Raw genomic sequence first — 21,297 nt, forward strand, 5'->3', positions numbered from 1 at the left:
GCAGTGCCTGCATTACTACTTTAGTTAAAGAGGAATCAGCCTCTGTATGTGAGGATCTGGTTGCCTCTGTAAAGAAGGAGCTATACACCACGATTCAGAGTTTTCGTGACTCACTAGTAAACCCGGCTGCTAGTCAGCCTTCCACTTCAGAGTCTTCCCAAGGGTCATTGTCTATCCCGGTATTGGAATCTCTGCCTGAAGACCCTTCAGATAGGGAAAAGCAGTCCACTGCTCTTTCCGTTAAGGATTCGGAAGAGGAGTTGGAGGAGTCTGAGGTAGTCCCCTCTAAATTCAAACTGTCCCTTGAAGAGGTAGATGGGCTCCTTAAAGCCATTCATGCTACGCTTGGCTTAAGTGAGGAGAGAAAGGAATTATCACTCCATGACCGCATGTATGCTGGGTTGGATGAGCCTAAGGGCCGACCGTTCCCAGTTCAGCCGGTCATCTCTGAGGCCATTAGGAAAGAATGGCAGGATCCAGAGAAAAAGCCCCTTTTCTCCAAAGCCCACAAGAGGCGTTTTCCTTTCGAGGAGGACCCTACGGCAGTGTGGAACAAGGTGCCCAGACTGGATGCCGCCTTCTCCCAGGTCTCAAGGTCCACGGATTTGTCCTTCGAAGACATGGGAGTTTTGAAGGATCCGATGGACAAACGCATGGATCTTTTGCTCAAAAATGAGCAATTTAAAGCCAGCAATGGCCACAACGTGTGTAGCCAGAAATTTTAGAATACTGGATCGGCCAGTTAAAGTCGCATATAGCTGCAGATTCCCCCAAACAGGAAATCTTAGATTCTTTTCCTACCCTGACTGCAGCAGTGGTTTATATTGCAGATGCCTCAGCTGAGGCAATTAAGATGTCAGCCAGGTCAGCAGCTCTAACTATTGCTGCAAGAAGAGCCTTATGGCTTAAAACCTGGCCCGGTGATTCAGCATCAAAGAACAAGCTGTGTGGGTTGCCCTTTTCGGGTGACCTTCTCTTCGGCCCTGACCTCGATAATATTCTTGACAGGACAGCCGATAAAAAGAGATCCTTTCCGGTCAAAAAGAAAAAACAGGTACCAAAACGTCTTTTTTGACCTCAAAAAAATTTAGGATCAGGACAGCAAGTTGCAGGGGAGAAGGAAAAATTAGTCCGCCCCGAAGCCGAAAGGTAGAGGCGGAATTCTCTTCTGTCCTCCTACACAGGCCGAAAAATCTCAATGACTCGTCTCTGCGGGTGGGCGGAAGACTACAAGAGTTTCTTCCGCAGTGGTCAGGGATAACTTCAAATCAGTTTATTCTGACCACTCTCTCGCAGGGTTACACACTCGAGTTTGCCAACAACCCCCCAAAAAGGTTCCTGATTACAAACACCCCGCGGGACTCGGTAAGGGCCCTGGCCATGAAGTCCTCTCTCGAGGAACTAATGCAGCAGGGTGTAGTGGTACAGGTGCAAGAACAGCAGGAGGGGTTTTATCCCCATGTTTTCCTAGTAAAAAAACCGACAGGAAAATTTCGGTTGATTCTCAACCTAAAACCTTTAAATGAGTCCATCAGGTACAGAAGGTTCAAGATGGACTCAATTTTTTCAGTCAGGAATCTGCTGACGCCAGGATGTTTTATGGCGTCAGTGGATTTAAAGGATGCATACCTACATGTTCCGATCTCGCCCCAGTCTCAGAGGTTCCTCAGGCTGGCAGTGAGGTTGGGGGGGTGTGGTTCATCATCTCCAGTTCAGGGCCTTACCTTTCGGTCTGTCATCATCTCCCCGAATTTTTACCAAAGTAATGGCAGAAGCTTTAGCTCCGCTGTGACTTCAGGGAATCGCAGTTATTCCTTATTTAGACGATCTGCTGTTTTTCGCCCCATCCAGCGAAGAATTGCAGATCAATCTAGGCAAAGCTCGCAGCCATCTGGAGGCTCTGGGGTGGATTTTGAACCTCCAAAAGTCGTCCCTAAACCCATCCCAGGAGATTCGGTTTTTAGGGTATCTAATAAATTCGGTGGATCAAAAGATCTTCCTTCCCTTAGACAAAAAGGACAGGATTTCCGGTGCAGTATCTTTTCTGCAGACCAACCAAAATCTGACGGTAAGACAGGTTATGTCAGCTTTGGGGGTTCTAACCTCAACAATGCTGGCAGTCCAGTGGGCAAGAATGCATTTCAGGTGTCTGCAGGCTTTTCTTCTAAAATCTTGGGATCACACAGTGGCATCCCTAGAGGCAGAGGTAAGAGTGCCAACCCAGGTGAAAAGGTCCCTATGGTGGTGGAAAAGACAGGATGTCCTATCAGAGGGGTTAGTCTGGGCTTTTCCAGTCGAGAAAAGACTAACAACCGACGCCAGTTCCTGGGGGTGGGGAGCCCACCTAGGAACACGTTTTACTCAGGGATCCTGGGCCAAAGAGGAGGCAGTAAGGTCCTCAAACTGGAGGGAGCTCAAGGCGATTGCCTTGGCTCTGGAATTGTTTGTTCAGGAGCTTCAGTCCCATCATGTTCAGGTCCTAACAGACAATGCCACAGCGGTGGCTTATTTAAACAGGCAGGGTACAAGAAGCAGGTCGCTTCAAGTACTGGCCATGGAGATCCTTCGGTGGGCGGAAAAGCATTTGTTGTCTCTATCAGCAGTCCACCTAAAAGGGGATCCAAACAGGTTAGCGGACTTCCTAAGCAGAAACCCTATTCAGGAAGTGGAATGGTCTCTAAACCCGGAAGTCTTCGCAATGATTGCTGGGAAATGGGGGCTACCAGAGGTGGACCTGTTCGCCTCAAAGGAGAACGCCCAGGTTCCCCAGTTCTATTCCCTGGACAGTCGCGATGGGTCGCTGGGCACAGATGCGCTAGCATATCCATGGGAATTCCGTCTTTGCTAAGCTTTCCCCCCCATTTCAGTCAATCCCGTTAATTTTATGGAAAATTCAGAAGGAAAAGGTTCCAGTTATCCTAATCACGTCCTTTTGGCCAAAGAGGGCCTGGTTTTCGACAATTCTAGGTCTGGCAATCAAGCCTTGTTGGCATCTGCCCCTCAGGCACGATCTGTTGTTGCAGGGCCCAGTAAACCATCCAGGAGTGGCCAGCTTGGCCCTCACAGCCTGGTTTCTGGAAGGCAGCTCCTTAGGAGCAAGGGGTTTTCCAGCCGTTTGATCTCTACCCTTTTGGCAAGTAGGAAAAGGGTTACAGGGGCCATTTATTCTAAGGTTTGGAAGCGTTATAAAACGTGGTGTTTTTCAGCCGCCCAGGTGCCAGGGAGCCTTGTCTCCATCTTGAAGTTTTTACAAGATGGAGCAGACAAGGGACTAGCAATTAGTACCCTGAAAGTGCAGGTAGCAGCTCTGACAGTGTTCTTAGAAAGATCTGTGGCCTCAGATCCGCTGGTGATCAGATTCTTTAGAGCCCTTAAAAGGTCTAGACCAGCACCTATTAAGGTTTTTCCTAGCTGGGATTTGTCAGTAGTCCTACAGTCTCTAACAAGGGGTCCTTTTGAGCCCCTTGAGGAGGCGCCCCTTAGGTTTCTCACATTAAAGACCGTTTTTCTGATTGCCATTGTCTCTGCACGCAGGATCAGTGAGCTAAATGCTCTGTCAAGTAAAGAACCGTATCTGTCCATTTTTCCTGACAGAGTTATTCTTAGAACAGATGCAAAGTTCTTACCGAAGGTAGCTTTAGTTCAGAACCGTATACAGGACATATTGCGTTAACCCAAAAGGAGATAAGGAGATAAGGAGACTCTTTTCCACATGTTGGACGTCAGGAGGACTCTGAGTTATCTAGAAAGGACAGAGCCCTTAAGACGTTCAGATTCACTCTTTGTACTTTTTTCAGGAAGTAAAAAGGGTTTCCAAGCTTCTAAAGTTACTTTAGCTAGATGTCTGAAATTATCTATCTCTGAGGCATATTCCCAGGCAGGATTATCCCCTCCAGCAGGAATTTGTGCACACTCAACCAGGGCTCTGGCGTCTACATGGGCAGAGAGAGCTGGTGCCACCCCTGAGCAGATCTGCAAGGCGGCGACATGGTCGAGTTTTCACACATTTGTGAAACATTATAGACTGGACCTCACCTCGGCCAGCGATCAAGCGTTTGGCAGAAAGGTCCTGCAAGCTGTTGTCCCGCCCTAAGGGGTAAGTCTCTGTTATCCTCTCAGGTGCTGTCCTGAAAGACGCCTTGGGAAAGACCAAGTTAGACTTACCGGTAACTTGTTTTCCAGAAGTCTTTCAGGACAGCAACATCCCGCCCTATGGTATTGTATTATGCTACGCTGTGACTAACGTATATGTTTGTGTTCCAGCCGGGGCCGGAGGTTCTCTTCTACAACTGAGGTGTGGTAGGGAGGTGCCTCCCTTTAAAGCAGGGGTGTCCAAACTACGGCCCTCCAGTTGTTCAGGAACTACAATCCCCATCATGCCTAGTCATGTCTTTGAATGTCAGAGTTTTACAATGCCTCATGGGATGTGTAGTTCTGCAACAGCTGGAGGGCCGTAGTTTGGACACCCCTGCTTTAAAGTTTGGAGGAAGAAGGTGTTTCCTAACGAGGAGGGAGGAGTCACTATCTCTCAGGTGCTGTCCTGAAAGACTTCTGGAAAACAAGTTACCTGTAAGTCTAACTTGGTCTTTTTTTCACTTCTCTAGAAGGGTGTATTTACAGAAATGCGCTAGTTTTATTTATAACTATAATATTACCACTGGACTAATGGATGTGACTATTCCCCCTGGCCATTTAGAAGGCCACATGGTCAATATTTTGGGCCGTACTGCTGACACTTTGTGCCACAATGGCTTTTACCTGTTTTTTAGAGAAAAGGGAGTTTACTCCCACTTTATCGTTAATTGACGGACACAGCAGCTCTTCTTGACCTTGGTTATATCGCCCCTTTAGGAGAGGACTAGGCAGAAAGTGTTAAAAACGGCGCTTGCACAGTACTGCCCAGGGGGCTTTTCTACTGGCTGTAACCCCTCACACTGCATCCAGCAGCTCAGTTTTTTTTTTTTTTCTTTTCTGCCTAGTATAGAAGAAGGACCTGGCTCCCAGTGGGACCATTGGTCCTGGGAATTTTTTCTTTTTTCTGCATTTTTGATTCCTGTGATCTTCAATCAACATCCGGGCTGGGTGACAGGCTGGATAATATAGATCCTTGAAGTCTCCCCAGCCTGGCTATCGAGCGTGAGCAGGCCCTAGCTACGTGCTGGGTTGGCCGAGACATGCCCCATCTATTCCAGGGCCGGTCGGTGAGCTATATGCTCTGGGGCATACATATGACCAGGCTACAGCTGTCTGTGTCACAGTGTGCCATGGCCGGCCTCCCCCCTGTACTGCTTAGGTGATAGGTCTGTCTGTGGAATGCGTACAGGAGGGGTAAGTATGGTTCCACCTGTCTCTGCAGGATGGAGCAGCTAGGCATTCCCTGGGAAGTTGACTAGGGTCTCTTTCCTCTCTTTCCTCTCTTTCCTCTCTTTCCTCTCTTTCCTCTCTTTCCTCTCTTTCCTCTCTTTCCTCTCTTTCCTCTCTTTCCTCTCTTTCCTCTCTTTCCTCTCTTTCCTCTCTTTCCTCTCTTTCCTCTCTTTCCTCTCTTTCCTCTCTTTCCTCTCTTTCCTCTCTTTCCTCTCTTTCCTCTCTTTCCTCTCTTTCCTCTCCTCTCTCTCTCCCTCTCCATGTTGTGGGCCGCTGTTTGACTGGGCACATGGGGGTGCGGAGCACGTACCTGGCCGTGGGGACTCTGGGTCCTGGCAGGGGGATGTGTTGGGGGTCCGCTCACCCTCTTCCATTTTTTTTCTGGGCCACGGTGGGTGTCTGTGCTGTGTGAGCCATGTGGGGAGGCTGCCCGGTGCTTTGTGGCCATTTTGTGGTAGCCACAGCTAGTTTGTTTGCCGTCAGCCGTTTTGTTCAGGGGGTTCGACATGTGACCCCCCCTGCAATTCGACCACCGCTACCTCAGTGGGATTTGAATATGGTGCTCTCGGTGCTTCAGAAACCGCCGTTTGAAAACATTAGGGAAATTCCCTTATTGACACACTCTGAGAAGGTGGTCTTTCTAGTGGCCATTACGTCTGCCAGGAGGGTTTCTGAGTTGGCGGCCTTGTCTTGCAATTCTCCCTACTTGATCCTTCACAAGGATAAGGTGGTGCTGCGTCCACAGCCTTAGTTTCTTCCAAAGGTTGTTTCGGCCTTTCATCTAAATGAGGACATTGTGCTTCCACCCTTTATGTCCTCAGTCGTCACACCTTTTTAAGAGGTGTCTTTGCATTCCCTGGAAGTGGTCCAGGCTCTGCGGGTTTATCTGTCTGCTACGGTTCCTTTTCGGAGGTCAAACTCCCTGTTTGTATTGGTGGCTGGCCCAAAAAAGGGACTGGCGATCTCATCGGCCACTATCTCTCGGTGGATCCGACAGACTGTAGTTCAGGCTTATGCCATAAGGTGACGGGCAACTCCCTTTCCTGTCACTGAGAATTTTACCAGGGCAATTGGTGCCTCTTGGACTTTCCGACATCAATCGTCTGTTTCTCAGGTGTGTATGGTGGCGACCTGGTCGTCTGGTCATACTTTTACAAAATTTTACAAGGTTGATGTGAGTGCATCTTCGGATGCTTGCTTCGGCCCCAAGGTTTTGCAGGCGGCTGTTTAAGGTTGCAACTCCTCTATTGAGGAGGTCTGGTTCTGGGTGGAGTTATATTCTTGCTGTTCCCACCCCTAGTTTCTTTGACACTGCTTGGGGATGTCCCTAAGGTCAAGAAGATCTTCTGTATCCGTCAATGAACAATAGAGAAAATAGGATTTTTGTACTCACTGTAAAATCTTTTTCTCTGAAGTTCTTTGACGGACACAGCACCCACCCCTCCTATTTTGTTTTTACTGCTTTTGATGAACTGAGCTGCTGGATACAGTGTGAGGGGTTTAGCCAGTAGGACTATATTTTAACCTATAGGTAAGACTATAATAAGGCTACTGTAAATATCTCCTAAACATGCACTGTTTAGGAGATATTTACTTGGGAAGTGACTGGTGGCATCACGGGAGCAAATGCACTGGGCTCTGAATGTACCGTGCTGTCCATTCAGAACTCCGTTCCGTGGCCTGACCGCGCCCAGCCTGGAAGAAAGACCAGGTGAAGATGGAAGCGCCTACAGCGGGGACAGCATGTTGCTGGAGGGCTTTGTTTTCAGCTAAGTCTGTCGTAATGTGCTTGTATGCGGTGTATCCTAGCATATTATTGCTTAAACTGCCTGGGGCCCTTTTTTTATTTGCGCCAATCTACATTACCTAAAGTTTGCCCTGAAAAATTAACTATTAGAACAAATATCAAAAGCATGGCTTACAGTGCTAAAGCTTCTCCAAGATCCAGGAATCAATTTAACTATGACTATGCTATTCAACTGCTTGATTATGGTAGCCATCAGTCTAACATCTTAAATTTGTAAGATGGTAAGGTATTTTGACTTTAATCTGTGGTATTTGGAGGTGTATACAAGCAGCATTCTATATCACTTGCCGACCACCCTATAGTAGTTTGCTGCTACAGGGCGGCCGTGCTGTGCAGAATCACGTGTGTGTGTGTATACGATCCTGCACTTCTGGGAATTGGGCGCAAGTGCCTGCTTCTACTTCAATTCTGCACATACATTTTTTTGGGTACACGCATTTGTCAGTTAAAGTAACGTAGTGCCGTATTGCAAAAAAAATGGCCTGGTCAGGAAGGGGGTAAATCTTCCGCAACTGAAGTGGATATAGAATCAGCAAGTTGCCACAATGTGCTACAGTATGTCCTGCTTTGACTGTTTACTGTGTTTTTAGTAAAATAAATAAATAGTGAAATCGGGTTTACAGTACCAGCTGGTTCTACTAACAATGCACTTCAAATGTAAGTGCATTATCTAGTAAAGAGAAATATGACATTACATCGTCGTGACCATCTTCTGCATTATTTTGCAATCTGAGCTGAAAGAAGAATAGCGTTTACATTATTTACAACATATGTTATTTTTCTGAGCTTAGTTTCATTTTGTTACTTTAAGGGCCGGTTCACACAGCAGGCGAGGCGACTCCGACTTGCCTCGCCGCGACCTGCCGCGGCCTCAGCGGCGACTTGCAAATTACTTCTGTATAGAAGTCAGTGCAAGTCGCCCCGAGGTCGCCCAAAAGTAGTACAGGAACCTTTTTTCTGAGTCGGAGCGACTCGAGTCGCTCCTCTCAGAACGGTTCCATTGTACAGAATGGGGGCGACTTGCGAGAGCGAGGCGAGTCGTGTCGCCTCGCATCGCCCGCTGTGTGAACCGGCTCTAAAGAATCTTGGAGATGAGTGAGGTTTTGTTAATCAGCTGTCAAAATCAGATAATGGAATTTTCAGCTTTCATTGTTACCTGTGCTGATTGTTCCTAAAAATGCTCCTTCTTTTTCTAACCCAAAAATGGCAGATTCTCTAAGCTTCTAATGCAAATGGATGTTTTAGTGAATTTATTGCAAAAGCATTGGTGTGGATGGGAGGCAACATGCCCTGGAGGGGGAAGATCCACTTTTACCAACTAAAGCTAGCTAGCTATGTCTAATTTTAAATGGAAACCTAGAGTGCATTCATAAAGTATTCAGACCCCCACTTTTTTTTCAAGTTTGTTATATTACAGCCTGATACTAGAGTTTGTTTGAATTCATTTTATTTTCTTATTAATCTACACTTGGTACCCCATAATGACAAAGTTCATTTTAGAAATGTCTGTAACTGTATGAAAAAGAAAAAAACTGAAAATCCCATTGGCATAATTATTCAGATCCTTTACTCTTATTCTTGTACTTTGTTGACGCACCTTTTGGCAGCAATCAGTCTTGAGTCTTTTTGGTTATGACTTGACAAGCTTTGCACATCTGGATTGGGGGATTTTCTGCCATTCTTTGCAAATCCTCAAGATCAAGGTCTCTCCAGAGATGTTCAATAGGATTCAAGCTAGGGCTCTGGCTCGGCTACTCTAGGACATTCAGAGTTGTCCCTAAACCACTCCTGTGTTGTCTTGGCTGTATGCTTAGGATCGTTGTTTGAAGGTGAACCTTCGACCCAGTTTGAGGTCCTGAGCGCTGTGGAACTTTTAGTTGAGGATATCTCTGTACTTTACTCCATTCAGCTTTACCTCAACCTTGACTAGTCTCCCAGTCGCTGCTGTTGAAAAAAACACTACTGTGGAGGCTCTCAAAATTTACAGTTAGGACTGCAGATAATACTGGGGTGCTGTTTAGTGGCCTCTGTAGCTTACGGTTGTGTGCAAAATAAACCCCTGTTTTTAACATGAACTGTTAGATTGGACAATTTGGTTTGGTGCTGGCTGGTAAGTTGAGCTGGGAATTTTTCTTGTTCGACTGCTGAAAATCACACCCACAGTATGACACTGCCACCACCATACTTCACTGGTGGGTTGGTATTGGGGAGGTAATGAGTAGTGCTTGTTTTCTTCCAGACGTAATGTTTAGAATTAAGGCTAAACGGTTCAATCCTGGTTTCAACAGACCAGAGAATCTTGTTCCTCACAATCTGAGATTCCTTCAGGTGCTTTTTTGTAAACTCCAAGCAGGCTTTCACATGTTTTGCAATGAGGAGAGGCTTCCATTTAGCCACTCTACCATAAAACCCAGATTGGTGGAGGGCTGCAGTGATGGTTGCCCTTATAGAACTTTGTTCCATCTCCACACAGGATCTATGGAGCTCAGAGAGACCATCGTGATCTTGTTCACGTCTCTTACTAAGGCCCTTCTCCCCCCTATTGCTCAGTTTGGCCAAACGACCAGCTCTTGGAAGAGTTCTGGTTGTGCCAAACTTCTTTCATTTGAGAATTATGGAGGCCACCCGTGCTCTTAGGAACCTTCATGCAGCAGAATTGTTTTTATAGCCTTCCCCAGATCTGTGTCTTGTAATAAACCTGTCTCTGAGTTCTGCAGGCAGTTCCTTTTTGATCGGGTGGCTTTTGCTATGATACACTATGCATTGTCGGCTATGAGGCCTTTTTTATAGAGAGGTGTGAACCTTTCCAGTCCAATCAATTGAATCTATCACAGGTGGACTCCAATCAAAGTGTAAAAAACATCTCAGCAAAGATAAAGAGACAGAAGAGGCACCTGCACTAAGTTTCAAGTGTTGTAAAGGGTTTAAATACTTATGCTAATGTGATATTTCCTTTCTTATAAATTCACACACCTTTTTCTAAAATTGTGTTTGCCGTTATGGGGTTCTGAATGCAGATCAACAAGAAAAATGAATGAATTTAAACAACGGTAGTATCAGGCTGCAACATAACAAATGAAAAAAGTGAAGGGGGTCTAAATGCTTTATGAATGCACTGTATACAGTATCTATAAACTGTCTTTAAAGCGGAGGTCCACCCTAAAGTGGAGCTTCCGCTCATTGGAACCCTCCCCCCCTCCGGCGCCACAATTGGCACCTTTCAGGGAGGGGGGTGCAGATACCTGTACAGTACAGGTATCTGCACCCACTTCCGGCATAGATATCTGCAGAAGGTACGCCCCTTTCCGCAGAATCTACGCCCCTTTCCGAAGGTCCCCCGCTGTCTGGTGGGAGACAGCGGGGACCATCCTTATTGCGCAGCGCGACTCACGCATGCGCAGTAGGGAACCGGGAAATGAAGCCGCAAGGCTCCACTTCCTGATTCCCATACCCAAGATGGCGGCAGAGAGATCGGCTTCGGGTGCCGACATCGCGTGCGCGCTCGGCGGGTAAGTGTCATTATTTTAAAAGTCAGCAGCTGCAGTATTTGTAGCTGCTGGCTTTAAAAAAAAAAAAAAAAAAAAAAAACGCGGACTACCGCTTTAAGTTATGTTTTGTAACATGATACAATTGTAAAAATTGCTTAGTGAAGTAGCATAACGAGGACATATCTGTGCTATTTTTAATTGGCTGTATACTGCCAAACTCCTTGAAACCAGCTATTCAACAGGCTGTGGGGATGTTCAAATGTGTTTTTAGATGTGTAAGCATTCTATCAGTGCTAAACTCCCATATTTTGCTGGTCAAAAAAAATGGTCATACAAGAATATGTGAACAGCAGCATCTTCTGTTATGTCCTTTGTTTTTAGAAGCTACATTTAAAAAAAAAAAAAAAGTCAAAGGTGAGCCATGAGCAATGGTCTCAAAATTGTGTCCCAGGGGTCTGATGTTGCCTTTTGCTTGCCTTTATCCAGTCCTTGGAGCACTAATCTTCCCACTGATGCAAGGCACTATCCTCCCACTGATACCAGTAATGAGGTACCATTCCTTCCACTGACACCTAATAGTCTGGCACTCTTCCTCCCAGTGACAGTAAAGATGGGGCACTCGTCCTCTCAGTGATACCAATGATGGGACACTGTTCCTCATCCTGACCTCAAGTGCTAATGTAATTTTTGTACTCCCACTGACCACCAAGCCTGAGGCTTTGTTTACTCTCACTGGTCACAGTCCGACCCCCTTCCCCCAAAGTCTAAAGGGCAGTAAACTGGCCCTTTTTGTTTAGCAGTGTTGCAGTCCCCTGTCCTAGAGGATAAGTAACTTTGTGTTATTGAACCTAAAAAAAGTTTTTTACCTTAATACATTGTTTGCATTAAGGTTAAAAAATGTTTTTAGTGTCCCTGTGCCCCCCCCCCCTTTCCCTGTGTGAAGTGGAAGAGAGGAGAAGAGATGGGGGGGGGGGCGCCTAAGTCCCGATGTGCAAGTCTCTGGCGCGTGGCTCCATAGACACACAGATTGGGAGTGCGGGGACTACGCTCTCCCCATAGTCAGCGGCTGGCTGTGGTAGTCTCTCAAAAGAAAAGGAGCCAAGATTGCCACCGGAGACCCCAGAGGAGAAGGATCTTGGCTACTCTGTGCAATACCACTGCACAGAGCAGGTAAGTGTAACATGTTTGTTACTAAAGTCAATTTTATATTTATTTAAATAACACTTTAACGAGGCATTGATGGTCTGACTTAAACAAACTGGACCAAATAATTCAAAGCAATAAAAATAAAATAGTTGCCTTATGGTGGCAAATTTAGAATTGACCCTTCAGGTATGGCAAAGAATGGCTTAACATCCACAGTTTTGTTGTCCTTTCCATAGCTATAGTGTTGGTCAGTGTCACAGCCTGCGTGCAGTTGTGTATCTGAAGCCAATTTGGTTAATTTACTTAAGGAGTAAAGGCTATTTGCCTAAAGAAGTAAATGTTTGTAAATAGGTTGTAGCACTGTTCACTTTCAATATCCCAATCAGGAAATTTTTTTTGCTTTCTTTCTCATTCCACAGATTCACTTTGCTTGATGAACACCTTAGTAAATCAAGCTTCATACTCTTGGGGAATCCTAAAAATATTAAATTCAGCCACCACTTTTTACCATTGTGTGTATATATATATATGCTTTATGTTAATTCCACACCTGCAAGTTCCGATTATTTTGGGCTCTTCTTCTTTCCTTTTTTTTTTTTTTTTCCAGCATTCTAATTATTTTGCTTGATTTTCTGCTATACTTTCAAATTAACATTTTCTGATATTTTTGTTTTTGTCTTTTTTGTTTAAGGCTTCTGATTTTTATGTGGAAATGAAGTGGGAGTTTACAAGCTGGGGTAAGCTTAAATGCATTTTCTATGTAAAAAAATAAATACAAAAAAACACAATCTATTTTAGTTTCATATGTCTCTTGTTATATTTTGTAAGCTTGTGTATTTGTATTAGTCCCAGCTGTAGAAACTATTTACCCTTGTTCTATTTTAGTTCCCCTTTTATCAAGAATGTGTCCCAGCGATATCTGTCGGATATGGAAGAGTGGAGCCAAACTTCGAGTCGATGCCACCTTGCTGGGATTTGAGAACATGAGCTGGATCCGAGGAAAGCATAGCTTTATATTTAAAGAGGAAGGTGAGCTATATATATTTATTTGTCAGGATTTCCTGTTTCCCTTGCCATTCCCAAAGTAAAGCCTTTGTTTCATTAGAGGTTTCCCTTTACTTTCTGTTCTGGAGAAGCAACGGGCATGAAAGGAAATCTTTCCACAGTGAATGGAGCTCCTATCTTGTCTCAGGAACATATGACAGCTCAATTTTATGGGTTTCCCCTCACTTGTTTCTTGGTGACCATGTTCATTAGCGAAAAATAGCGGGGAATCTCCCAAGCAGGGATAAAGACAACCATTGAAACCTGACAAAGGGTTTGACTCTTGACCCCACTTTATCCAAAACAAACCTTTACAGATGTTTTCCAGGTTGAAGCAGGCTTATTTGGGAGCTTTTTTTTTTTTTTTTTTTTTTTTTTTTTTTTAGAACAAAAATAAACCTTTTAAGCCTTCACTGCTGCTGGCTTAAGGGTTATGCTGATAACAGTGTCGGCATGTTGCTTACAAACTCCTGACTGTTATAGCAATCAGAAGCTTGTTTTACATTTCATTCCCAACTGTTTGCTTTCATGTACAAGTGATTCAGGCTATAAAGTAAAGCTGCCTAATCACTTGCAAGTGATCTACCACCCTGACTCTTTCCTGTGTCTTGGAGTTACTTTTTTCTCTTTTGGGTGCCTGTAGCCATCATGGCAGGTGTGACATTGGAGGGCATGAGGTAATCAGCGAATATCCAAGTGCTGTTCTCTCCTGAGTAGTATGAACCCAGAAGGGCTTACTTGGGTACTATAAAGTTTTTGTGTGAACTAAAACCAATTTAAGTGTTTTTTTTTTTTAACTGAAAATACAACTTTGATAAACCGTATAATACAATAATTCATAAAATACAAAGTTTTCTGTGAACGTTTCAGTCAAACTAGGAACTGGAAGGGAAGTCCCTGTACTGTTGCCAGAACACAGTGCTTAATACTGTATGTAGCTGTTGCTACATACAATTGATTCAGTGCTGAGAGCTGGAGCATGTGCCACTCCCACTGCTGAAACGGGAAAAAAATCTAACCCGTGGGGATTTACATCACTGCATTAAGGTAGGAAACCTTTATGTATGCAGCTCCCGCCCAACCCATTATACTTGAGTCCGATCTCGATCCAGTGCTGTGCACAAGGGCTACGGCTCTCTCCACTCTCTTCTCATAGGCTTAGAGACAGTAGCAGAAGGCATTTTCTCTTGATGCTGTCAATAACAGCCACACTCTGTGTATCAATGGACATACAGAGCATTGCTCAGGATTGAGCCTGCACAAGTGGTCCTGTGGCAAGCAGCTTGCTATGGGTGCACTTGGCTAAGGGGAGGAGCAGAGAGTGCCAGCAGGGTACCACAGGAAAGGATCAGGGCTGCTTTATGCAAAACCATTGCACAAAGAAGGTAAGTAAGTATATCACGTTTTTGTTTTATTATAAAAATACTAAAATTCAAACCTTAACAATCACTTTAACACAGCCAAAGTTATCCCCAGACACTGGAAGAACATGGCACACTCTAATTTCACTAAATGTCTCATGGTAGACTTAATCAAGTAGTCAGGATAGAGGAAGCTTGAGCTGTTGCAAATGATACCCTTGGGTAATACAGGCTTACCATACAGATGTACCCGGACCGCATGGTGGTTATTTCAATTCCACACACTTGCACTTGATCAAACCTTCTGATGGCTTGTATACCTGCAGCTTTGACAGCAGCACTTTCTCACGAGAACTTTGGGAACTAGAGTGTTGGAGTAGACCCAAGAGCTGAGCTGCACTCACCTCTGCTGATATCCCACCCACTATTTCCCCCCCCCCCCACTTATTTCACTCCTCTTTTCCTTCCCTTCTCTGCCTATACCCCTTATCTTTATCTATTATATCTCTTGACACACAAGGTTGTGTTCTATAATTACTGCAACATGTGTCACTAACAGATCATAGAGGCGCCACTCGTCTAGCCAAAAACCTGTGTTTTGTGAGGTTAGTCCTTCTAGGTTTATGAGCCGAACTACACATTCAATTAGAAATTGAAATACTACCAAGAGTGGACTTTATAGGCCCCCCAAGTAAAAGCACTAAAGAAATAGTAATATTTTTCTTATTTTATTAAAAATAAATATAAAAAAAAACTGAGCTACAGTTATTACAATGACATATAAAATAAGGTTAATTAGTAATATACCCTGTACATATAGAAAATGACATATAGTAACCACACTCATAACCATGAGCCAGAAAAGGTTCTTAGAACACTGCCTGATGTAGGTATCAAATAAGTTGTGTGTCCAAATCTAGATCTGGGTATATCCAGAATTTTTAGTTCAGAGGCTCGACCTGTTGCGCGTGGATCACGCTTCCTCAGGAGCAGCAGTTTTCATAACGATTGGAGGCTAATAACGCACAGTAAGTGCCACGCAGCCTGGGCAGTTGCACAGGATTTTCGGCATGAAAGTATGTAGTAACATAGCCTCAAAAAACGAAGAAAGCTAGACTTTAAAAGGCTTTCATAGTAAAAAAATAGCCATTAAGGTATGGAATTAATCCTGTCGATATCTTCTAGGCGAAGAAAGGGATAATAAAAGGCCCATCCCAGGATGTAGTGCCTTATCAATAAAACATACGCGTCACAGCACGGCATCAAGTCATCACAATCCGGATGAAAACGTCAATATGCCAGAAAAGAACCTTTTCTGGCTCATGGTTATGAGTGTGGTTACTATGTGATGTTATTTTCTATATGTACAGGTTATATTACCAATAAACTTAATTTTTATTGTCATTGTAATAACTGTACCTCAGATCTTCTTCTTTTTTTTTTTTTTTTATATTTATTTTTAATAAAATAAGAAAAATATTACTATTTCTTTAGTTCTTTTATTTGGGTGCCTATAAAGTCCTCTCTTTGTAGTATTTAAATTTCTAATTAAACTGATTTCGGGACGATGACACTCTATTATTAGTACTTTCATAGTGTCACCCTATGTTAAAGTACTTTTTTGAGAATTAAATTATATTTAGTGAACTACACATTCATCTGCTGTTCACATTGAGATTGTTAATCATGCAAATGTAATGGATGTGATTTTGAATGTATTAACACAATTTTATCTATTCTTAAAATCAGTGACTGTTCAAAATTTTTTTGTTAGAACATCCACAGGTCACTGACATCAGTTTATTAGTTTTATGTTCTGATAGATGTGAATTTCAGAATTGACAATCGCCCAAGACAAAGCTTCTTTTTGTGTTGAAGAGTTTTTTAAATCTAATTTCCCAGTTAATGCAGTGGAGAAACAAACAGATTTCCAATGTCCACAGATAACTGGGCCGAGCTCATGGAGATCAACCATGATGACAGGACAGTTACCAAGGAACGCTTTGACATCTCCCAGGAGATAGAGGGCATTACACTGGATTCCATGCAACCAGCAGAGCGGGAAGTTAGCAAGCGACTTACCTCTCCTGTCATTAACACCTCCCTTGATACATCAGCCATTGCCTTTGAAAGGTATAGTATATTTATTAATATTTAAATTAAATAATGTCAATTTGCAAACCTTAACATCTATATACATTTTAGCAGCTGATTAAAAAAAAAAAAAAGTTATATGCTAGAAATTGTGTAATGCTATGCTCAGCAGAAAAAGGTTCATGGCAGTTGTCAGTGGGGTGCCCTTTTCGCATCCCTTTTGAAGGTGAGCTTCTCTATAAAAAGTCCCTTTGGAAAACATTGAGGCGATTATGGAGGAAAAGGGCGTTACTACCCCGCTATCCACATTCACACATCCCTGGGGCAATTTTTAGGCATTTTGCCAATGCATACCTGAAGAACTCCAATGGCACCCTGATTTAAAAAGACTGGAATACAGAACAGGACATAAGTCCCTCCCTGGAGTTTCACAGAGTGGGGTTGGGGGGTCCCAGCAAAGCTTTTGCCAGTGCCCAATTGCCTGAAGGTAGTGGCATGTAACTGTGGTCTAAGAATCTATTTCTGTGTTCTCTAGTGTACTCAAAGATATGGAACAGGTACGTCAAAATTCCTGTTTCTCAAGGTAAAACAATACTGTAATATCATTATTGGTGCAGAGAAACACAGTATAACAAAGTATAACTACAGGCAAAAAAGTAGAACTACAGCAAAACTATTTTTTTATTTTTTTTTCCTTTATGGATTAAGTAGGTACAGGGTGTCGGTTTGGTTTTGCCATCTGTTTTCCATTGGGGATATTTCCCTTCACTTCCTGTTCCATAAAGGTGTAAAAAATAGCCTAAACAGGAAGTGAGGAAATCCCTGGTTGTCTCCAGAATTAGCAACCCCCATTGGAAGATTCCCCCACTATTTTTGTTCTGGGTACAACTCAACATTTAGGGTTTTCTTTTACTTTCAGTGATAACTATAAACAGGACAAATAGAGAGTGTAATCCTCTCCTAAATCGTGAGATACAAAAATACAAACCTCACAGGTGTTTTGGTTTCTCTTTACGCCAGCCTTTCTCAACCTTTTTCAACCTTTTCAAGACAAGTGAACCCTTGAATTAACTTTTCCGGCCACAGGGAATCCCTGCTAAAAATGACTATATCTACAACTCTTGATACATTAGTGTAATGGTCAGTGGGAAGAATGTTTGTTTATTTTTATTTATTTTTATTTTTTTTTACACTTGTTACCCCTTTATAGATGGCTATAAAGATCAAGTCTGTCAATGGAAACTTATCTGATGGGCAGCAATTGCTCCTTCCTCAAGGAGCCCATAGCAACTCTGGAGGAACCCCAGGGGTTTATGGAACCCCGGTTGAGCAACCCTGCTTTATGCCATCCAAAGCTAGAAAAAAAAGTTCCTTTTGAAAAAAATCCCACTGAATCTAAAAGTTAAAACTTTATCAGGTTGATAAATAACAAATATGTGTAAATTTTAAACTGCCATTTTGTGAAAAATTAAGGTACACAAAACTGTAAATCAGTAACAAACTAAAAATTTGGAGGTTGGCCTCGCACCTATGCATTGTGGTAGCGACCAATCCTCAGAGTGTGTGTGCTCCATAATGCGAGCCTGCTTGTGTGAACAGACCCGTAGTGTGTCGGTGCACCTTTTACTGAAAGACATGCTACTTTCTATTATGTGAAGGTTAGAAAGCTAACAATTACCTTCTGGCTTCAATATTCTGTCCCTTGTATGCTCATAACATGGCTTACTTTACAGATCTGCATACCTTTTCCAGGTTAGTTAATCAAATCTTATTGAACCCAGTTAGTCTATTAGCCAGACAACTGGCATCTTCAGAAAGGAAGCTGGGGATGGGTAATTTCCTGTAATGTTGGATCCAAATCACATCAATTAAGATGAGTATCGGACTTGGAGGCAACTTCCGTTAGTCTATGGGCACAAGTCGGATAGAAGTCACCTTGTAGTACAGAAACCTTTTCTAAAGTCTGAGCTACTTCAGTACTGCTCATTAGGACTGTTATTGACTCAAATGGTATTTCACATGTCACGTGACTTGAGGGTCTCACCAAAATTTAGAAACCAGTCTTTTTCAGTTTGGGAGTTATTTTGCATTTGTGAGTGCTAAATCCATAATAAATAATAAGTTCAAAACTTTTCTTGTTTGAGGTTGAAGGTAAGGATTTTTAAGACGTCAGGAAAGGATCTTTTTAAACCCCAGTAGATGTAAAGAGAGGGCATCATACAATAAATATGATCTGTTAGAGGGGGAAACCTTCTTTTCAACAAAGGGCATAGACTGGCATCGTCATGTAAAAATGTGTCAGGCTGAAGAACTTTAATAGCTTAAAGTAGATATAGCAATTTTTCTTGGAAACCGTACATTGTAGCATTTGTAATATTTACTGTGCCCGAGTGTGCTCACTGTTGACAGCAGCTTTGTGATGCATCTTCCTTTTAATAAAATTTAATATTGTCTTCTTCCCTTTTTTTTTTTTCTTTCTTTAAGAACCAAGGCAGGATTTTGGGGCTGGCGGACTGATAAAGCAGAAAATGTAAATAATTATGAAGCAAAGGTAAGAACAATTTATTGCCTTATATCAGAAATGTGCTGTTGCTTTATGTGCTGCTTTACTTTCTTTTTTTTTTTTTTTTTTTTTTTTTTTATTTCTTGGTCATTTTTTGTTCAGTAAAAATGTTGGGTTTATTCTTCCCTTCCATCAAGGTTTACTCTGCAAATAACGTCAATGTTATCACAAAAACTCGGACTGAACATTTAACGGAAGAAGAAAAGTCACGGTATAAAGGTAACTTGGGCAGTTATGTCATGTTATGTTATAAACTGTGGTACATAAATCTGCTTAGCCCTCACTTTTACTGTTTTTATGTATTGGTATGTAAGGCCCTTTTCACACTGGGGTGGGAGCGGCGTTGGCAGTAAAACGGCCCTATTTTTAGCACCGAGTTACCGTAGTTTTTAGTGGCAGTATTGGGCTGTTAGCAGGGCAGTTTTCCCCCTTCTAGTGGCCGTGAAAGGGTTAAAACCACTGCAAAGCGCTGCTCCATTGATTTCGATGGGCAGGAGCGGTGTATACACCGCTCCTTCACCGATCCAAAGATGCTGCTACCAGGACTTTTTTTTTTTACTGTCCTGCCAGCGCACCGCTCCAGTGTGAAAGCCCTCTGGGCTTAAAGTGGTTCTGCACCTAAAAAAAAAAAAATATTAAAAGCCAGCAGCTACTAATATTGCAGCTGCTGACTTTTAATAAAATCACACTTACCTGCCCCAGGGTCCAGCGATGTTGGCGGCAGATGACGGGCGATCGCTCGTCTCGCTGCTGCCACCGCCGCCATCCTCTGTCAGGGAATCGGGAAGTGAAACATGGCGGCTTCACTGCCCGGTTCCCTACTGCGGATGCGCGTCTCTTCAGATCCCCCCGCTGTGTCCTGGGAAGTGTGTGTTTCCCAGAACACAACGGGGGGGGGGGCATCTGCGGCGGTCTGCCCGGAAGTGGGTGCAGATACCTGGATTATCCAGGTAACTGCACCCCCCTCCCCCCTGAAAGGTGCCGATTGTGGCACCGGAGGGGGGGGAGGGATCAGATTAGCGGAACTTCCCCTTTACAGTGAAGAACCGCTTTAAATTGAACAGTCTACCAAAAGACCTCAAATTGTGTTGGCCAATCAGATTTTAGTTGTCCCTGCAAGTTTAAAAATAAAAGGAATAATCTGGTTGTGTACTTGCCACCGAAATTTAGAAACCAGTCGTTACAGTTTGGGAGTTATTTTGCATTTGTGAGTGCTGAAGCCATAATAATAAGTTCAAAACTTTTCTTGTATGAGGTTGAAGGTAAGGATTTTTAGGACCTCAGGACACCAATGTTTAAAAGCTGCTGCTCTAAAAATTCTTGCCACCATGCCAAGAATGATAGTAATCTCTGCATTTATGTGATCAAAATACACAGGGACTTATGTGCCTAATGGAAGGGACTAATGCTGTGCTGCGTACACATGATCGGAATTTCAGCCAACAAAAGACCGATGAGAGCTCCATCGGACCATGTGTATGCTCCATCGGAATTTAGCTGGCCGAATTCCCGCCAGGAAAAATTTGATAGCATGTTCTCAATTTTCCCCGATGGGAAAAACTTTTGGAAATTCTGATCGTGTGTATGCAAATCCAATGCACAAAAACTCACGCATGCTCAGATTCAGCTACGAGATGGAAGCTATTGGCTACTAGGTATTGAACTTCCTTTTTCTAGTCCTGTCGTACGTGTTTTGCGTCGCCGCGTTCTTGGCGGTCGAAATTTTGGTGTGACCGTGTGTAGGCAAGGCAGTTTGAGCGGAATTCCGACGGGAAAACCATCAGAGCTTTTTCCGACGAATTCAGGTCGTGTGTACGCGGTATAAGGCTCGGTTCATGCTGTCGCGACATGAAAGTCGTGCAACTCACAGGGTGACTTTAAAGCGACTTTGAAGTAAGTTAAAGGAATGCCTGGGTAATCTTCCTGTAATGTTGGATCCAAATCACATCAATTAAGATGAGGATCCGACTTGGAGGCAACTTCCGTTAAAGTCTATGGGCACAAGTCGGATAGAAGTCACCTTGTAGTACAGAAACCTTTTCTAAAGTCTGAGCTACTTCAGTACTGCTAATTAGGACTCTTGTTGACTCAAATGGTATTTCACATGTCACGTGACTTGGAGGTCTCACAAATTGGATCTCAAGTCTCGGGAGTGTGAAGTGCAGCCTTATAAAGTTGGCACTGCATTATACAAAAAAATTATACAGTAGATGTAAAGCCACCACTGATAGATGGACTGATAAAAGGAACGGTGCTTCAACTGATAGGAGGTAGAATGAATAGCTTTTACATGTGCCTCACATATCTTGCACCTAGTTCACTTTGGCTGACTAGGTAGGGTCCACACTTCATGCATTAACATCCAAATGCAATAAATGTCTGAGCTTCACTGCTGTTGGGAGTATCCCAATAAATTGAATAGCAACAGGA

General features: G+C 43.4%; 1 protein-coding gene across 1 annotated transcript in view; it reads left to right on the forward strand.

The window, feature by feature from the left end:
- Window positions 1-21,297, forward strand: part of ANKRD13A (ankyrin repeat domain 13A) — a 74,322-nt gene that overhangs the window by 23,413 nt on the left and 29,612 nt on the right. Inside the window, exons 5-9 of the mRNA XM_077461342.1 lie at window positions 12,497-12,542; window positions 12,691-12,834; window positions 16,154-16,343; window positions 18,789-18,855; window positions 19,005-19,086. Coding sequence (XP_077317468.1) covers window positions 12,497-12,542; window positions 12,691-12,834; window positions 16,154-16,343; window positions 18,789-18,855; window positions 19,005-19,086 — 529 coding nt within the window. The remainder of the gene's footprint in view (window positions 1-12,496; window positions 12,543-12,690; window positions 12,835-16,153; window positions 16,344-18,788; window positions 18,856-19,004; window positions 19,087-21,297) is intronic.

This window comes from Lithobates pipiens, unplaced genomic scaffold, assembly GCF_037356315.1.
Source record: "Lithobates pipiens isolate NorthernLeopardFrog02 unplaced genomic scaffold, aLitPip1_a1.2 Scaffold_3, whole genome shotgun sequence".
NCBI lineage: Eukaryota > Metazoa > Chordata > Amphibia > Anura > Ranidae > Lithobates > Lithobates pipiens.